Source organism: Haliotis rubra, unplaced genomic scaffold (assembly GCF_003918875.1).
Source record: "Haliotis rubra isolate DU_JTF1 unplaced genomic scaffold, ASM391887v1 Scf467, whole genome shotgun sequence".
Taxonomy (NCBI): Eukaryota; Metazoa; Mollusca; class Gastropoda; order Lepetellida; family Haliotidae; genus Haliotis; species Haliotis rubra.
In genome coordinates this window covers 646,576-665,977 of record NW_025767154.1, presented here as the reverse complement: position 1 = coordinate 665,977, position 19,402 = coordinate 646,576, and the positions used below count along the sequence as shown (strand labels likewise).

General features: G+C 39.5%; 1 protein-coding gene across 1 annotated transcript in view; it reads right to left on the bottom strand.

The window, feature by feature from the left end:
* Positions 1–12,911, bottom strand: part of LOC124290487 (RNA cytidine acetyltransferase-like) — a 204,524-nt gene extending 191,613 nt beyond the window's left edge. Inside the window, exons 1-2 of the mRNA XM_046727199.1 lie at positions 12,804–12,911; positions 3,985–4,076 (exon numbers count right to left, since the gene is read on the bottom strand). Of these exons, the coding sequence (XP_046583155.1) occupies positions 3,985–4,076; positions 12,804–12,911 (200 nt within the window). The remainder of the gene's footprint in view (positions 1–3,984; positions 4,077–12,803) is intronic.
* Between the last annotated feature and the right edge of the window lie 6,491 nt (positions 12,912–19,402).

The window sequence follows — 19,402 nt, the reverse complement described above, 5'->3', positions numbered from 1 at the left end:
GTCCTAGACGTGCATATAGACTCTAAAATTGAACTCTCCTGAGTGTAGGCTTTTGCAAGTCATGTGATAAAAGGGCGAGACTCCGTCTCAGCGCCTTTGTGGGACTGTCAATTGTTGTGCTACAACAAGTGGGCCGAAATGGTGAATGCCAGAGCCGTCCTCTGTGGCGATGTCCCTCAGGTAGTGGTTGGCAAACACCATGTCCCATTTCCAGAAGCAGCCCTCCATTATCGTCCTGATAGAGCAATTCCCATGTAGAGAGAGTGTTGACGCCAGAGCTCTAACTTCATGTGGGTTGGAGGCTCCCATCTCTTGTATGATCTGCTTGAAGATCTCTGGATGTAGCATCCATTCTGTTGAGGATGGCTGCGTTGGACGGGATAGTGCATCTACTGTCACATTCTTGGCTCCTGGAATGTGGCATGCTCTTATGTGGATGTTCAGGTTGTCTGTTATGCTGGCCAGTTGAAAGCAGAGGTCCAGAAGGTTTGCCGACCTTGTTGATCCTTCTGTTTATGTAGAACGCCACTGTGGAGTTGTCTGCATGTACCGTCAGATGAGCATTCTTCAAAATGCTGGTCCAGTGGAGTATGGCGTTTATCACTGCTTTCATTTCCAGCATGTTGATGTGCAGATCTTTCTCTTCTATGGGCCATATCCCAGCTGACACTTCGTTGTCGAGGTGTGCTCCCCAACCTTGGAGAGATGCGTCCACATAGAGATGCGTCTTGCACTCCGGCTCTGCTAAATAGGTGCTTCTGTGACCATTCGATCTCCGAGTCCACCATATTACATATGGTTGTAGGCTGTCCGGGAGTCCGAAGGGGTCCGGATCGTCCAGTTGTACATTCACGAAGACCTGTAGTGGGCGTAGTTGTAGACTCCCTCTGCGTGTCCTGTCCTGTGCTGATTCCGTAAGGGAAATGAAGCGATGTCCGACTCTGTGACTGCCATCGTTGTGAAGTCTATATAAAGTAGTCTGGCTGCCATCACCCAAAGTCCGTCCAACGTATGTTGCTGCAATTCGTCTGATGAATCGTCTTCAATGTTGACAGGGAAGGTCTTTAACCCCCGTGAAGGAAGCCAAATCACGTAGGTCCCATCTAACTGGACTGTAATTGAGGCCTTCCTCTCTCGTTGACAGGTTGTTGTCACTTGTAACCCATTTCCTGACATGTGAACGACGTTCGACCTCTGCGCAGGGCGTTGTCTCTCATGGTCCAATCAAAATAAAGCATTTTGATTCCTTTGGCTTCCCGCGATGTGACGTCACCGGTGTAGCAGGAAAAGGGCCCTTGTAGAATCTAGTGCCGCCGTTGATATCTTGTCACCACTCGGTCTTGTCCGTAGCCTTCCGGAGTTACACGAGTGACCATGTGTATCGAGGGTTGAATGGTAAACGCGCGAAATATTTCGCCACGTAATACCGATGTAGGTAGGCTGTATTCCTGGCTGCTGTGACTGTTACTTCAGTCCTGAAGATAATGCAGACGTCCTTTTATACAGATGATCAGGTGAAATCGTCACGTCCTCAGTGCTGCTATTGTAGACTGCATACATCGATCTCAATGAAGCGTCGTAATTGTAGAGTTGATGTTGAACTTTGTTGTAAATTTTACCCAGGGAGTCGTTGATGATTTTGTAGTTTCCTAGCCTTAGCAAGGCTGCTGCTGAACCACGCCAGTGTGAATATCTGCAGATCTGTATGGAAGTGAAGATCTCTAGATGGCCATGAGTCTTCTGATGTAGATATATCAATCTATGTGAATCCCGTCCTGGATTCAGTCTGAAGGTCCGTGCCCGGTGATGAATTCGGACAAGAGTACCCCTCTTGAACTTCATTACATGTCCCTCAGTCTTTGTGCCGGCGAAGATCTTTCCCTTGTAGGGTGACGCTAAGTCCAGTCCGCCATCGTGTCCTGGTTGAACATCCTTGGAGATCTGCGTAGCGATCTGCGTGGCGGTCTGCTTGGTGCGTCTGTATGGCGCCCTGTGTGTAGGTGATCGTCTTGTAGTCCGGGATTGCCTTCCTGGCAATGTATTCCTAAGTGGGGATTCACGTGATGATCTGCGAGGCGTTGTTGATGCCCTTGATGTAGGTAGTCGGCGTGAAGGTCCTTTATTAGGCTCATCATCTGTTGACGGTTTCTGAAGATTGCGCCGTCCTGCGCGCAGGTTGCTGATGGCATGTAGCGTTCTGTTGAGAGTCTAAGTACTGCGACGTCTCTGCGTTGTTGATGGCCTGCGCAAATGCCTTCTTGAAGACCTGCGTGGAGGGCTGCGTGGAGACCTGCATGGAGACCTCCGCGTGGAAACCTGCGTGAAGACCTTAGGGGTGTGAGGCTTCATTCTGCGTAGAGGATGGCTTCTTCTTCTTCATCTGCGTTGAGGGGTTGTCCGATGTAGAAACCATCTTCTTCGAAGTAAAGGCGGACAACATCCCACGCCCATCCTCCGAGGACACCTCCGGCAGGTCACTGGATGGAAGTAAGTCGTCTGACAGCAGTAGACAGCTTGTGAGAGACTCAGCCGGTTTAACCATGACTTGTAAAGTCGCCTGGATTGTCGCTAGTAAGTCTAAGTACAGAGAAAAATTATTTATTAATTTGAATTTCTGTTAAATGCTGATAAAGATTACATCGATAGCTAGAAGTACATGTTGTTGTGCAGCTAGGGCACGATCAATGCGGGTTTGCAGCAGCGAACCTAAACCTACATTTACAACGAAAACAGGTTTTCATGAAATGTAAACAACTGAACAATCACGTACAAAAACTGTGAATAAACAATGAAATACGAATAAATTTCAAACCATATTGTTGAAGGATACTCCCTAAACCCCTATAAAGGTAATTAATAGGGTAATAACTAAATAATCAAAGGATATAGTGCCGTATTTGAGACACAGGTGCTCTCCCAACCGTCCACTAGGGCGAAGAAGGAGAGAGTGAAGCATGTGGGAGCGGTGGCGCCACTTTTCCCGTCAAAACGGCCAGACAGATAACTCATGGTGAGTGGTGATTTTACGTCTGTTTTTATTGAAGGGAGCTTCAATAGGAGATACAAGTGTTCCACTAACGTTCGCAAGAGGAAGGAGACAAGCAATAAGCATGAGTCAGGATAAGGAAAAATATATGTTATCATGTAGCTAAAAACTTTAACGAGAATAAAGATGCAGCCCATCATATGTTAACTAAACAAACAAAGGACAAGTCACTAAAACAATGTTAATCCATTGTGATCAATGGGTTGACGCTCGTTTGAAAAAATGGTCTTGATTCCTTTACTCATTGTGGCTTTCACTGCGATTCATGGCACTGAGGTTTGCACTTGAAATGTGGCTTTAGTGGCAATTGGTAATTTTCAAATGTGGCTTTCCCGGGCAGACACCAGCAATTCCTAGGAGAAGTCCCATTCATTGTCCCATGAGCTGACAATGAGCTGACAATGAGCTTAACCTGTTTAACCATGTTCACTGTCCCAGGATCATCTAAACATTCTTTCATGCATTTATTTATTTTAATATGACAATGATAACTATAGCAATAATGGGCTGATGATATAGGGAAAATATATTCCAGTGGGCCAAACGTACAACATCCAGGTGGGCTACACCCCAAAGCTGGTTCTTTTAGGTACATATATTTCACACTGCAAACAACAACAAAAAGTCATCGAGAGAGAGAGAAGGAAGAAGAAAATGAAAAAATATCCTCAAATAGCTAAAGACAGCCCTTGTTGACTGGTTTGATAGCTGTTTTCAAGTTGTGCTCCGAACATGAAATGATTACAGATGAATGGGTGGATGGACAGACAAGGAATTTACTCCTGTACATCCCCCTGAATAACACGGCAGGGAGATAATAATAACAACAATCTTGGCTAATTTAACCATAATTAACAAGATTCAGACTACCCTATATCTGGCAGTTCATCTAGTAAGGCCATGAATGTACCACATGTCACATTTTGTTTCTAGCTCACCTGCTGAAGCCAAGTTCTTTTTTGTAACACCAGAGTACAGATGGCCTTGCTTTCACCACCGCTTTTGATAGCATATGATGCAGTATCACCACCTGTGTAAAAATGGAACAAAGCTGATCACATCCCAGTGTATGCAAAAACACTTTTCACACAGTTAGACATTTGAGCAACTAAACAACACTGCCATGAGGCCAAACCATAAAATGAATTTAAGGACTTATCCCCTTATCTCAAGTTGAAAAACAGGTTGAAAATAGTTTCAATGTAATTCTGTACTTCTGTAATCTTACACACAAAGTTAAAATTTATTCACCAAATTAGAATAGAATAGAATAGAATAGAATAATACTTTAATGCCTTTACAGGAATTTGTGTTACATCAGCAGAGCTACTGACACATTAGAGAGATACCAAACATATTTACATAAATTCTTTGATTTCTTCACATTTGTTTAAGAGAGATATGGTACTTCGAATAAAGGATTACGGGCTCTCTTAGTTTTCACAATTGGAACTTTATATCGGCGGCCTGAAGGGAGGAGGTTGTATTCCGAATTAAAGTAGTGAGTACGGTCAGATATGATTTTGACAGCTTGATTCACGATTTGCCGCTCATATATTGATGATAAACATTCAAATCTGACACCAGCAATTTTACTTGCAGTGTTAACAATTTTGTCTATTTTAGATTTGAGATGAACTGAGAGAGACCCGTACCAACAATGGAAGGAAAATGTTAAAATACTCTGAATATATGATACATATAAAGATGACATCACAGATGGGTTAACATTAAAAGATCTCAGTTTACGCATAAAATGAAGACGTTGTTGACACTTTTTGTATAGGGCCTCAGTGTTAGAGTTCCAGTTCAGCTTAGAGTCAATGAAGGTTCCCAGATACTTATACTCCGACACTGTCTCAACACATTCACCGTTGATTATCACTGGAAGCATTTCTGTGGGTTTACTCCGAAAGTCAATTATCAGTTCCTTTGTTTTTGTGACATTTAAGAGTAAGTGGTTTTCTGCACACCAAGTCGTAAAATGTCCTCTTTATACAGTTCTTCAGAATCAGTGTCGTTCAGTTTGCCGACAATTGCTGCATCATCTGCGAACTTTACAGTTGAACAGGTTGAATTCGAGCTTGCACAATCATTAGTGTAGAGGGTGAAAAGAACAGGAGATATTACACAGCCTTGTGGTGCACCAGTGTTGGTGGTCCGTTTACTCGATACAGCGCCGCTAACTTTCATGTACTGCTGTCTGTCCACAAGAAAGTTTTTGATCCACTTGATGAGGTATGAGTTAACGCCCATGTCTAACAGTTTCTGTATCATGATATGTGGCTGGATAGTGTTGAACGCAGATGAAAAGTCAACGAAGAGGATCCTGATGTATGATTTAGGTGTCTCTAGATGTTTATAGACATTATTCAGGAGTGACAGTGTGGCATCAACAACTCCTCTCCTTGACCTGTAGGCGAACTGAAGCGGGTCCAGTATGTCGGCAACTTCCTGACGGAGATGTCTCAACAAGATGCGTTCCAGCGACTTCAATGCTATAGATGTGAGAGCAACTGGCCTGTAGTCGTTGAGTTCTTTAGGATGTGTCTTTTTAGGAACTGGTACAATTTCTGATGTTTTGAAGGAATAACGTGTGTATTCACTGAGAATTGAAACAATCTAGTGAAAACTGTACACAGTTGAAGTCTGCACACCTTCAACACAATGCCGTTCAAGGTTGTCAGGCCCTTTTGCTGCATTTCTGATGTTAATTCTGGAGAAGCTTTGAATGACGTCAGCTTCTGATATATGGATACGACTTTCACTATCCTGTACGGCTTCACTAACTTGGGCTCTCTCATCGGTAAAGTCGTGACAATCAAAGCGGCTGTAGAAAGTGTTGAGGTCCTCAGCAAAGGTTTTATTATCCCTGGCGTTGGTTGTTTGTCGTCGCCTGCTCTTGCCAGGCTTGTTGCAGATTGCTTTGCTGAAACTGTCTCTCAACTTTCTCTTTGTACGCTAGTTTACACTCACGAGCTTTAAGATTGATGTCCTTCCTGTATGCACTTGAGTTTTATTCTCTTTCTTCATGTATGCTCGTTTCTTTTCGTTTAATAAAGATTTCATTTCTTTTGTGATCCAGGACTTGTGTTTGGGAAAATTCTAATTTCTTTTTCTGGTATTATGTTGTTGACACAAAAATCAGATAATATATCAATCAGGCTACCAATAAATAGGCTTCACTAGGTTGTCCGTCATGCAGACCCTGAAACAAATATACCCAATACAGCTCATGCGAGTCTAGAACATGTAGCCAGTCTAGATTACCAGTCCATAGACATGATAGAGAGTGAAAGTTTGATGATACAAGCACAATTGGTCTGAGCTCACAAAGGTCATGCATCATAGGTCGGACAGGCTGTTTCTAATATTCAATCCAATCAACTGACTCTTAAAATGTAATAACACATTGTCGCTGTTCTTGATATGCTTGGTTTCAAGATATCTTCAACTCTTCTGAAAATGAAGACCAACTCATCAATCACACAGTTAGGACTTCTATGCTTTTGGGCACAGTGTACTGGTAGTTCCCAAATACAGTTTAAATGTTGCAATGGCAACACAAAAGCAAGGGTTTCTTTCTCAGTGATAGAGAAATAGTGCTTGTGCCTTCTGCTTTAGTACCTGACCTTACCCTTAGAACAGAACATTTGCCTGTGTAAATTCATGAAAATTGTGATGGTCTTTTAAAGATGGCACAGATGCTCCCCAAAATGATCATTCCACTCCACTAAACATGCTGGATGACTGACAGTTTGGTTAGTTCAACTATCAATGGATAGTGAATTTGGTAGGAGTTATTAGTGAGTGAGTTTGATTTTACTCCGCTTTTAGCAATATTTGTATGAATTATTACTTACTGAAAGTTATGTCTAACAGGTGAGACCTTAGGGTAGGATTTATCTTGAACATCTGAGAAATTGTGCAGTCATAACTTACACCTTTTTCAATAGTATGTCTGTGAGATAGTGTTGGGAATTGGAAGCCAAATCCACTAACGATTATCGGAGGACATGTGGTGAACCATTATCGATTATAATCGAAATACAGTGGAAACCTGATAAGTAAAATGTCAAGGGACTCGCCAAAAATTGTTTACTTATCAGGTATTTTACTTATCCAAACTTATAAAAACCTGCAAATGACAACCATATGCATGTACTAGTATATGTATGCATATGTAACAATGAACAACTTATCAGGGATGGCCTCCAGTTGTCAGTGTATTGTCAACTGCTTGACGCCAGCGAGCTGTAAACAGGATGTTTGTTTGACTGGAGACTGACACGACTGCCCCTCATGTCGGATTATGTGGTGAACGCTAATTTAGTTATCCAGTCTCTTTTGTTAAGTAATTTACTTTCAGGGACCGTGAGAAGACGTTTAGTTAAGCTGTATTGTTTACTTATCCGAGTTTAGTTAACCGGACTCTAATAGTGATAATTAATGAAGAAAGTTGCCGGGACCAAAGAAAAGTGTTTACTTATCCGGTATGTTTAGTTAAGCGGTCTTTACTTAGGCGGTTTCCACTGTATACATTTTTATGTAATCACCAATGTTAATGGTTTTCCACTTAGTTTCTTTCCTAATTATTGTTTTTATAACTACTAATGTCATTCAATGAAATGCACGCGTGCAAGAAAGACACTGGAATTGTAAATGAACAATGTGGTTAATATTACAATCTTCATCAGTATATCTCATTACATTCACAATAGATGTATTCATAGACAGGTTACAGTAATATTTACCATAGTGTTATGAAAACAACGTGCATAGCTTTACGCTGTTGATGGCATGTTTGTTCGTGGATATTCATCAAATGTAATGGTTAGTATACTTCATTCAAGTGTTATACTAAAACAACAAAAATTCTGATTAATCACAAATATTTTTTTTACAATTGATAATTATTTCTAATCCTTCTTTCGATCGATTTTCGAATATTTTCGATCATCGGCACATCACTACTGTAAGATGAGTTTTACTACTTTTGACTGGAGTCTTTCTCTAAGCTAATACTGATACATGATGAAATTAATATTCTATATTTACATTTTCCTAATATCTGAATCCTAATATATTGCTTGTAGTGGTAACAATGAATAATGAATTTTGTATGAATTATTATTCCATAAAAAACAACTCTCATTACTTTGGAGTCCTGAAGTCTCAATTTTCATAATGCACTAAGGTGGCTGGGCAAATCCAAATGGCATAACCCTGTACTGATAAAGTCCTCAGAGGGTAATCACGTACACATAATGTATTTGCATGCTCAGTTTTAAAGGATCTGGTACCACCCAAAGGTCAAACTTGCTCATTTACAAACTTAGCCTGAAAGGGAAGTATACACTAAAACTTCACACTCTACTTGGATGAAATGAACATATTTTGGTGACAAAATGTCAAAATCATACGTAATTTGATAGTAAGATGTATGAGGAATTTAGAGATGCATGTATTGAAGCTGTTTGAAATATAAGTAATATAATAAGCATGTCATAACCAACATACATGAACAATTATTACATCTTTTACCACTTGTGTAAAGGTTAAAAATATTGTGTACTACAATTCCATCTTTTACCACTTGTGTAAAGGTTAAAAATATTCTTTTGTGGATATGGTCCAAACAAACAAAAAAATTTAAAGGATACAATTTACAAAAAAACAATGTATTGTCTATATCCATGTTGATATTGAACAAGGCTAAATGTATGTAAAAAAAACATAGTTGTGTTAAAAGATAGCTGAACAAAACGCAAATTATACATTAAAATACTCAAAGTGAAAGCAGTGTGAAAGGCTAATTGTGTTTACTCCTATTCAACCGACCTTCACCTAAAAGAATTAGTTAACTAGAAAGCGTTTTTACTTTCCCCCAATTCAACGTTGAGACCTCAACAATTCATTTGATTCCTTCAATTTCAGAATCACTAAGTATGAAAATACATATTATTGATATGAAATACACAATGCCATTTAGATGAGGTGAGGTGAAATTGGGTTTTACGTCGAGCTTGAGAATATTTCGCTCATATGACGACGTGCAGGCGTGTGTATGTGTATGTGCGGCTGCTTGTACTAGCCCAGACTTAAGCTGGTTTTATAGTGCTAGACCACTGAGATACCATGCCGCAGTGAAGCATGAATACCCCACTCAGACACACTATACTGACTCTGAGCCGACCAGTCCTTGTTGTACCCAGTAATGCCGAGCGCCAGGCAGGGACAAACAAGTACCATATTTTAACGTCTTTTGGTATGACGCGGTCAGGGATCGAACCAGCGACCTTCCGCTCTCCGGGCGGATGCTCTAACCACTACACCACGGAGGCGGTCCAATGCCATTTAGAAAGTGGTCAAATGTAACATATGTTATATTTGGGATTACACTTTCTTTGTAAAGTACAGATTCTATAGTACTGTCGGAAATTGAAAAAAACTGTTTTTAGGCTGTTACTCTGTATCCCTAAAATTTACACAATTGCAAATAGCATATGTCGAAATAACCAACTTAGAAAAAACTGGGCGTTCAGTGGGATGCGTAATACGATATCCAGAAAAGCATGTTTACTCGAAAAATCAGACAAAACTTAGAAAAAACTGAATGGCTGCTGAAAACAATAGATCAGACTATAGAAGGCAATTAGGTCGCTCAGCCAGGTATGACGGACCGTCGACTCACCTGGCATGAAATGCATGTGCTGCCTACAGGCACAAGGGGTCATCTCAAAGATATTTTGAGCTCTTTCATGTGTGTTGACTATGTCTCATCTATTGATTAACATCTAACGTGTCTTTCTTTCATATAGTTTATGTTGAGATATGTAAAAGAGTATGATACCCGAAAAACATAGAAACGCATCGTAGTATATAGGTGGCATGACCACCCGAAGATCGACAGGACTGGATATTATTTGTAAATTGTTATGACATGCCGTGTACCTCTCCAGTATAATTGCCCTGAAGGATTATCTTATCTTAACTGATATCTCTGTCCCCAAGCCCGACCCCAGGTTTTGCTTTTGAGACGATCCCTCCTATCTGTTTCTTTTTATAGTGACAGTGAGACTGCATGGTAGCTACATCCTTAATACTTTCGGCATAAAAGTTATCATTTTTTATGTCAGCTATCGTTTATAATGAATCTACGTCTAATTTCAAATTGGGCATTTTAAAAGTGTCCTTTGTAATACAATATCGTCGCACACTAATTTTCATAAAGCCATGGTCTGTTCCAAATAAGTCTTTTTGGACTTAGAAAAAAAAAACATCGCTCATTTCTGCACTAATTTACCCTCAGTAGAGTCCCTTTTCTCCATTTCCTATCTCTCTACCACTGAGACTGTAGTTAGGCTGAAACTTAGATTAACAGATATTTCACACATCAACTACATAAATTGTAGAGATAAATGAGAAAATACAGGTTTTTTTCTTTTTCCGACAGTACTTTAGTCCTTTTGTTGGGTTGAGTCCCATCCAGGATTCCAACCCACACCCTCAGAGTCAGGCACCTAATCGCCAGCACACAAAGTCGGACTCCTAGACCGCTCAGCCACCGTGGACAACTGGTAGTCTAGACCGCAGACTTTGTGTACCCCTCTGATAAGTGTTAATTGGCACGGCTCCCACGAGCGAAAGCTATGAAATACACAATGCCATTTAGAAAGTGGTCAAATATAACATACAGTAGAACACGGATATAACGAACTCCAAGGGACCAAGAAATTTAGTTCGCTATATCCGGTGTTCGTTATTCACATCTGACCGCCATCTTGGATTGTAGAGATGTAGAGACACGTATATGCTGAGGCTACAAATCTTTATTCTTGTACATGTATATTGACATAACATTAAAATTCTGAATTGATCATTCACAGACATTAGCTAGAACATGTTTAACAATCTCAACAATATGTTGATTCGCCGCCAACAAGGTTGATGTATACCGCTAAGTGGCTGAGCTGACACTGAGCTGACACTGAGTGAGTTCGCTAATCACGCCGTAATTGGGCTTGGGGGTAGTAAATCAGTTCGCTATAGCCGTTAATTCGCTACTCACGAGTTCGTTATTCGCGTATAATTCTAATGATATCATAAAGGATTGTTGACGGGACTTTTAAATTTGTTCGCTATATCCGTTTGTACGCTATATCCGTGTTCGCTATATCCCTGTTCTACTGTATGTTATATTTGGGATAAGGTGCCTGACTCTGAGGGTGTGGGTTCAAATCCCGGATGGGACTCAACCCAACAAAAGTACTAGAATCTGTACTTTACAAAGAAAGTGTAATCCCAAATATAACCGAATGAAAGCTGCTATATAACGCAACTGATTTGATTGAGTTAACTCAATGTCATGTGCTAATTCTTCCGTTTCCGTAAAATCACTAATCTGCCTTTTGAACTCACCCGACATTAGCGGAAAGGTGCGAGCCGCGCTGGTTTGTTAATTGGATCAGTTAGCAACACCAATTAACTTCTCATTGACTGACTTCGGCTTATGTATACAAGATTACTATTGTTTGAATCTCACAGGACCACATTTCCATTTCGATTCATCGTGTGTATTTATGAGACGAATTCGTGTAACCGGAAATCAAATGATGACAACAATAGCAGGGAATGGTCGGGACCGACAGGTACTTCGTGTTATGCATAATATTCGAGACACCGGCATTCGACTCATCGGAATTTGACTGTATTTCGATTGTAATCAATAATTGTTCACCACAATCCTCCGATAATAGATAGTGGATTTGGTTTCTGATTCCCAACACTAGTTTGCTGACATCGGTATGCAGTTTTGCGAGGGACCTTTCCTCATCCGGTGAAGGAGCAAGCATACACTCTGAAACGTCGTGTCATTCACAATATAGAAGTTGACATCCATGAATCTTGCTTTTCTTATATATTCCACTCCTAAATGCCCTTCAAAGATTGATCAGATATGCATTTTATATCATGTGGTCACCATGTTTTAAGGAGGACAAAAACAAAGTCACACAGTCCCATCCATCTATAAATTATTTTTGTAATGTTTCCACCTAAACCTACAACAACACAATAATCCTTGAGTTTACTGAAAACACTGTCACTATCTACATGATATATATCTAAGGGTTTTCATTGTAAACCATATCGGTACAGATCTGTCTTGCAAATCACCATCAAAGACAGGTGATAGTCATATGTTAAACTACAAAACTAGAACCATGTGGTTACTTCTTTACCAATCAAAGTCAATAAAGCTTGTGATATATCCTCATCATTATCGTGGGTAAAATATAAATTATATTATCTACACCTTTTCATCAGTGTCCTGTCCAGTCCAAATATTTAAAAAGCAAATCCACAGATATTTTACTCCAATCCCACAAATCACACACACACTATTTAATGCTAGTCAAACAGGGGCGTAGCTACCGTTATTGAAAAAGCCCGGACTTACACATGACTGTTGCTAAAAAGGTTGGACAAGCCATTTACTATCTAAATGTAAAGCTTTGCAACCTATCTGGCTTACACAAAAAAATTGGCATGCCATGCACCTGTCAAAAGGATGAAAATGGATTATAATCTGTTGAACAAATTGGGTTGTCATCATTCATGTGAACAAGTGTATGAAATTTTGACTTTATTGATTATTGGTTTCTAAGGAAATGTTTACTACAGATGAAAGAGACACATGACTTCTACCAGGCCTTGACTCATCAACAACAAAATGTACATATAATGTGATAATCACCTGATCTCGGCCATGATCACCAACAATGACAAACATTGATCTGTGTTTGTTGGCAACTCCATTTTCTACTAACACTCGGATTCGATTGTCTATCTTTTTCCTGACCATCTTGAACTGTTGTAAAAGAGAAAAAGGCATATTCAAATTCAACTTGACTATAACAAACAACATTGTTTTCGCTGTCAAAATAGTAAGACCTCGAAAACACACAAGGTACAGTGACACTTCAAACGGTTCCCTCCATAAAATGTATCCATCAATACAAAATGGTGCTTTGCTTATGTGTATTGCACTCTTAAATAAACACTGCTAAAGAAATCCTGATATTTTCACACGCATACAGTGTGTCACAGCTGATTTGTATTGCAAAACACAGCATTTCAAATGCAGATGTTACTTGCTGGGTTTTGAGATATATATGTCACAATAGTCTCTACTGGTGGAATCTCTGATCCTACTAGTAGAGATTGCAATTAGATATTCTTTCAAATCTAACCATGTTAACTGGTAGAAACTCTGATTGATCTGTGGGCAAACAACAAAGACACTTTATTTGCTGAACAATAATATGATTTTCTTCAGGCATAACACTAGACTGTTTCCAGTTCAACAGATACATTTGGGGCTAAAATATAATGCGACTTGGGATCATATTACAATATTTACACATCTTACAAAACAGATCTGCCATTTCCCTACCCAAGAATATTACTGCCTGGTGATATCCCCACCTCTTACTTACCTCAAGCAAAATCTTATTTTAGAATGACTATTGTACTCACTTGTTAATCACTTGTATTCCTTGATGGAGAGGGGGAAGAGAAATCTTAGGACGCAGCTTTCCAGCCTATTTGCTGATGACAAACTTATATAAATGGGGATCCAATGAAAAATGAAAACAATTAGCTAAATATTTTGTCAAGTCTGTTATGAGTTCAGGTTGAATCACACGCGAGAAACAACACGAATGAAGTCACAACACATGCACGTGGGTTCTTAAACTCCTCACAGCGAAAGCCCGTTTGTGGAGCTCTTCACACCAATGTCGTGATCTTCAGTCGCATTCGCCACACGCTCGTGTTATTCCGGACCCACTCGTGTTATCCCGGATTCACTCGTGAACTACTTCAACAAGAACGACAACTCCATTTTAGTTTCATTCGAACAGTAATAAAAGAAGCACAAAAAAGTTGTTTATGAAATCAGATGTCATGATGTTTTAAACAGCAGATATGGTGTCTTTGATCGGCATTTAGAAATAATACATATAAAGGCGAGAGTTTATGGATATCAACCTTGAATATTTTGAGAAACAGGACGTTTCGGAGTATGTATATCCCTACTCCTTCATCATCATAACTCCCGATGAAGGAGTAAGAATATATAGCCTACACCGAAAAGTTGACAAACATCAATTCTCGTCTTTAATAGAAATGGTGATAATTATTTGTTGAAAACGTATGCTCACGAAACTTTTATCAGGTGTTCCCGTTCTATTTCCGAATTTATATTTCCAAATACGGTTAAACACTCGCAAATGGGATTTTATTTACGAAGAGGCAATTAAAATAATATTAACATTACATTTCTGCTGTCATATGTCCCAACATTGATACACAGCATTCGCATTGTACAAGCCAAATTAACTTGAATGTCGGAAAGCGCCCGTAACATCACGAAAGCATGCCCGCAAGAAACAAATGCAGGTGTATATTTGAATCTCTTATTGTTCATGGCCGTGCACTTATTAAAAACTTCAAATCGGGTAACACAATTATGTTACCAATGTTCTGTATAATGTCGAAATGACTACAAATATATTTCACGATTTGTAAAGAATCATCAAATGTCTTGGGATTATATTTTATCAAAATACCTCAATCCTTACGCGTCCTGATTGGTTTGTCGTTTTTCAGAACATAACATTCATCGAGAGAGGGACGTATGGCAAACCATTTTCACATTCATGAAGAAATATTGATACCTTAAATTGTTATATCTTGAATGAAATAAAGATATCTTGAATCGAATTGAATTAGAGATTCTCGAAGAGAGATAATTATAGGTATCTGCAATAAAATGCATGATAGCGCAAAATGAATAAAGGATATGATGAAGCATATCCATTATATCTTGAAAAGAATTTTTTGATATCTTAAAATGGATGAATGATATGTATGGTAAACCGTTTACACATTTATTAGGAAATTAAAGATAAATTCCATTGTTTTAAAGATACCTGTGTTCTATTTAAGATATCAATAATGTTTTTAATTATATTGGTAAATAATTAAGGGTATATTTAAGTAATTTCTGAAGCGGGTATATCGATGTCATAATCGAGATTTGGTGCCGTGGTGGACGTTGAAGTGTCTTGCAACGGCGGACTGGGACTCCCCTGGCAATCATTTTCAATCAGTAGCATTCAATATCTTGGCATTTTTATCTTCGTTTCTTCGTTTCTTTCTTCTTTTTTTTCTTTTGAAGAGTGTATGTATTTAAAGTAAATATTTCGTGGTATCTCTAAATGTGTTTAAGATATCAACAACAATTACGATCATAGTGAACATTATTGAATTAGAAATTTCTTTAGGATATGAACTTATATTGAAATGATTTATACACATCCACAAACGCATTACGAGATATCGTCAGCTGAATTTGATATGTTCAATTCTAACCATTACTGATATCTAGTTCTCATTAATAATTCGGGATATATCTGTAATTCAGTTACTGATTTCTGTGATACAAGTAAGAGGAAACAATGGCAAAATTATCTCTAATTCATTTCACGATATATCCAATTCAAATTAAAATATTTTCAATTCAATTCATGATATCTCTTTTCAATTTAATATCGTAATGGCAAGCCGTTTTCACATGAATTAGGAAATACAAATATCTTGAACTGAAAATTCAAAATTACTACTCACAATTTTAGTAGTATAGACAATGAGGGAACGACCGCAACTGGCCATTATTAAAACCATTATTATTATTTCACCCCAATTCTGTCCCTTAGGACCCTCCAAAACAGGTCAAATTTGGCACCATGTGATGCCATCCACATACGTTTGTGCAGGAACGTCCATCGGTAGAAAAAATGGGCGTCTCCTACTAAATATATAGATCATTTATGCCATCCACATATCAATGAAGCAATTTATTGTTAATCTCCTATTAGTTCTTTGATTTTGATACTGAGTAATTGAATGGCTTGTGATCGCCTCTGTCCCCTATGCTCCTCATCACATTTTGTTCGAATCTCTTACGTCATTTCGTTGTACACTCTTTAAAATAATAAACGCATGGGTGATTTTAGAATATTGGACTCATGTAGCTGCGGCAAAAACAACACAAATATATAGACAACCAAACAGTATGGGAACACTCTACAATTTGATGGTCATATATAAACTTAAACATGGTGAGATCATTTATACTCTAAGGTAAATGCAACCTTTTCACCCCAATTCTGAGTGCATGGGATTTAGTTGCATGGGATGTCTGTCTTTCACATGCACTAGGCTGTTGTGTTAGGGCGTTTGAATGAAACATGGTGCCGGTGTGTTTCAGCACCCTTGTTTTTCGCTGTTTTTGACATTGTTTCATTTCACTCAAACTCAACGAATATTGAATCAGTTTCTTCACTATAAAAAAAGGAAACGTTGTGTATAATTTTGTCATTATTTTGTTTTTTTTATTTTGTTTTTTTTTTAAAAAAGAGGAAATCATCACGAAAGCAGCCGATCTAAAGATCGCCATAGACCGCATTGAAGCTGGTGAGTCACAGTCTGTAGTTGCCCGACATTTCTACGTTCATTACAGGACGATGTCTCGCCTTCGTTTCCTGCAAATCAATTCCGTCCAAAATCGCCCGAGAAGCGTCCGTCCCAGAGTTACCACAGGACCGCTACATCGGGGTAGTAACATATGTTGTTATATTTGGGATTACACTTTCTCAGTAAAGTCCATATTCTAGTAGCTTTAGTGTTGAGTCCATTCCCCAAAACAACTAGAATATGTACTTTACTGAGAAAGTGTAATCCCAAAAATAACATATACTATCCAGAAAAAAGAAACGCATAGGCAAGAAATCTGTTGCGAAAATGTTGTATTTTCAAACATGTATAACTTGTCCACAATTAGACTTAAGTGCATGAATTTGTACATCAGTTTAAATGTCTATACAACCAAGTGGTTAATTTTAGATAACGGAGCCGTTGGGCGTGATGACAAAAGTATTCGCGACATTTTAAAATGGCGTAAGTAAACACAAGACCGTATGAAAACTTTAAACAGCGATATTTCAAAAAAAGAATTACGCCATACTTCAGTACTTGGTCAAGTTCCCCTTGGAGCGTATGCAGTCCATAATCCGTCGTGGAATTGATTCATATAAGTTTCTAATATAGTGTAGAGTGACATTTGTCCAGACATCGTGGATGGCGTCATACAGTTCGTCAGTGGTCAGGATAGTTTGTGATCGTCGCTGTAGTGTTCTTTTGATGTGTAGCCATACATTTTCAGTAATATTGAGATCGGGAGACTGTGCAGGCCAAGTCATGCAATTTACAGCATTGTCACGCTTGTATTCCTGAATAATTCGTGCCCGATGCACTGGGGCATTGTCATCTTGAAACCGATATGGTTTGTTGTTGAAGTGCCGAGCTATGACGGGCCAGAGGTTGTCTTCAACTATTTCACGATACGATTGTTCTACTGTTTACTTGCTGATGTTGACCAGCATTATAATCATGGGTAACGTCTCTTAGAATGTTAAATCTTTTCTTGCGGACACTCTTCAACAAAACATATTCACAATGAATACTCACTTTTCTTGGCCAACCACTTCGTCGGCTGTTTTCAACATTATCACGATTCAAATATTTTTGCCAAACATACCGAATTGTTGATTCAGGTACACCTAATAATTTCACAATGTCAGAAGTTTTCTTTCCATTCCGTTTCAAATCCACAATTATTTCTTTCGTACTGATGTTGAGTTCCTTTGATTTTCGGCCCATTGTTTACAGCAGACGATTTCTGCGATGATATATGACGTCATTGCACATGCACACTTAATCGTATATATATCAAGCTCAAAAGCGACGTATCAAACATGAAAATCTGTTCAGTATTTGCGAAGCAAGAGACAAAATACGAGACGTTTTAATCAAAGCCGAACGGCCATTTTTGCCAAATCGCGAATACTTTTGTCACGACTCGCAGTCCAATCTTTCTTAACCTGTTCCGTACAGTTTGAACGGATATCCCCCGATGTCCAGGCACCCTGGCTGCTGAGCTGTCACCCGTGGCAGTACGATCACGCAAATGTAGTACCCGGGTGTACCGATCTTGGGCTGCAGTGATGACTCGAGGTCTGCCTGTACGGGAACGGTCATTTGTGATACCTGTGTGGCTGTAACGAGCTGCAAGCCGTGATATCGTGGTCAGACTATAACATTCAACGCCTGGCAACAGAAGATTGTTAATTTCCAGCGTGCATTCTTTCAATGGCGATGTTCCTTATAGCAGCGTCAAGACGTGGCGTAGGGATTTACCCTTGAAACTCCTTCAAAACGAAAACCGTCAGGAGTCGATTGTGTGAAGTGGGGATTCGACCAAGAAGGTCAGTTGTCGTCCCTGTTTTGAGAGACTTCCATCGGCGCAAACGTTTGCGGTGGTGTCGTAGAGTCCGCGACTAGAACCTTAGAAACTGGAGGCGAGTCTGGTTCAGTGATATAATAAACTTATGTCTAGTTTACTGTATGGCTCTGAGGTTTAAGGGCTAGATATATACTCAGCAGCAAAAAAGCGTCATTACGAATTCAAAATTATATAGGCACTGTAATCAAATCATTACAGAAATTGACATAATAAGCGGATCAAAAACATTGTTTGTGCACAATATCTTGACACATCAATGAATAACAACTTCAAGACATTACGTGAACGTTTGCAGTCCATTCAGACTCTTGACTTCAGTATCTAGTGTGACCACAACGAGTGACAATAACTGCAGCATAGCGTCTATGCATGGAATGCACCAATCGACTGATGAAGGCCATTGGCACCTGGAACCACACACCTGAGAAAAGCCTGGTGCAATAAATCGGCTGTGTTCGGCCTTGGTATGACATTATTCAGTCTCCTCTGAATTTCATCCCAAAGATGTTCAATTGGGTTTAAATCAGGACTAAGGGCAGGCGACTGCATAATATTGACACCATTCTGCTGTAGGAAGTCCCGTGTAGCTCTGGCAGTATGGGACCGGGCGTTATCATGCTGGAAAATGTTGTTCCGGTGACGTGCGAAATGTGGTATGACGTGGGGTCTGAGAATTTGGTCGATGTAGCGCACCGCTGTGATGCCGCCTCCTCTCCCTTGACCAAGGTTCTGGAACACCACAGGACCTACTCTCTGGTTCAGGCCTATTCCACCCCATACCATGATGCTTGCACCTCTCCATGAGTCTTTTTCCATAACACATTGGTCTGAGTAACGCTGGCCACGTCGTCGCCATATTCTTGTTCTGTCATCTGCAGTTGATACGCAGTACCGACTCTCATCTGTGAACAGAAAAGTTCTCCATT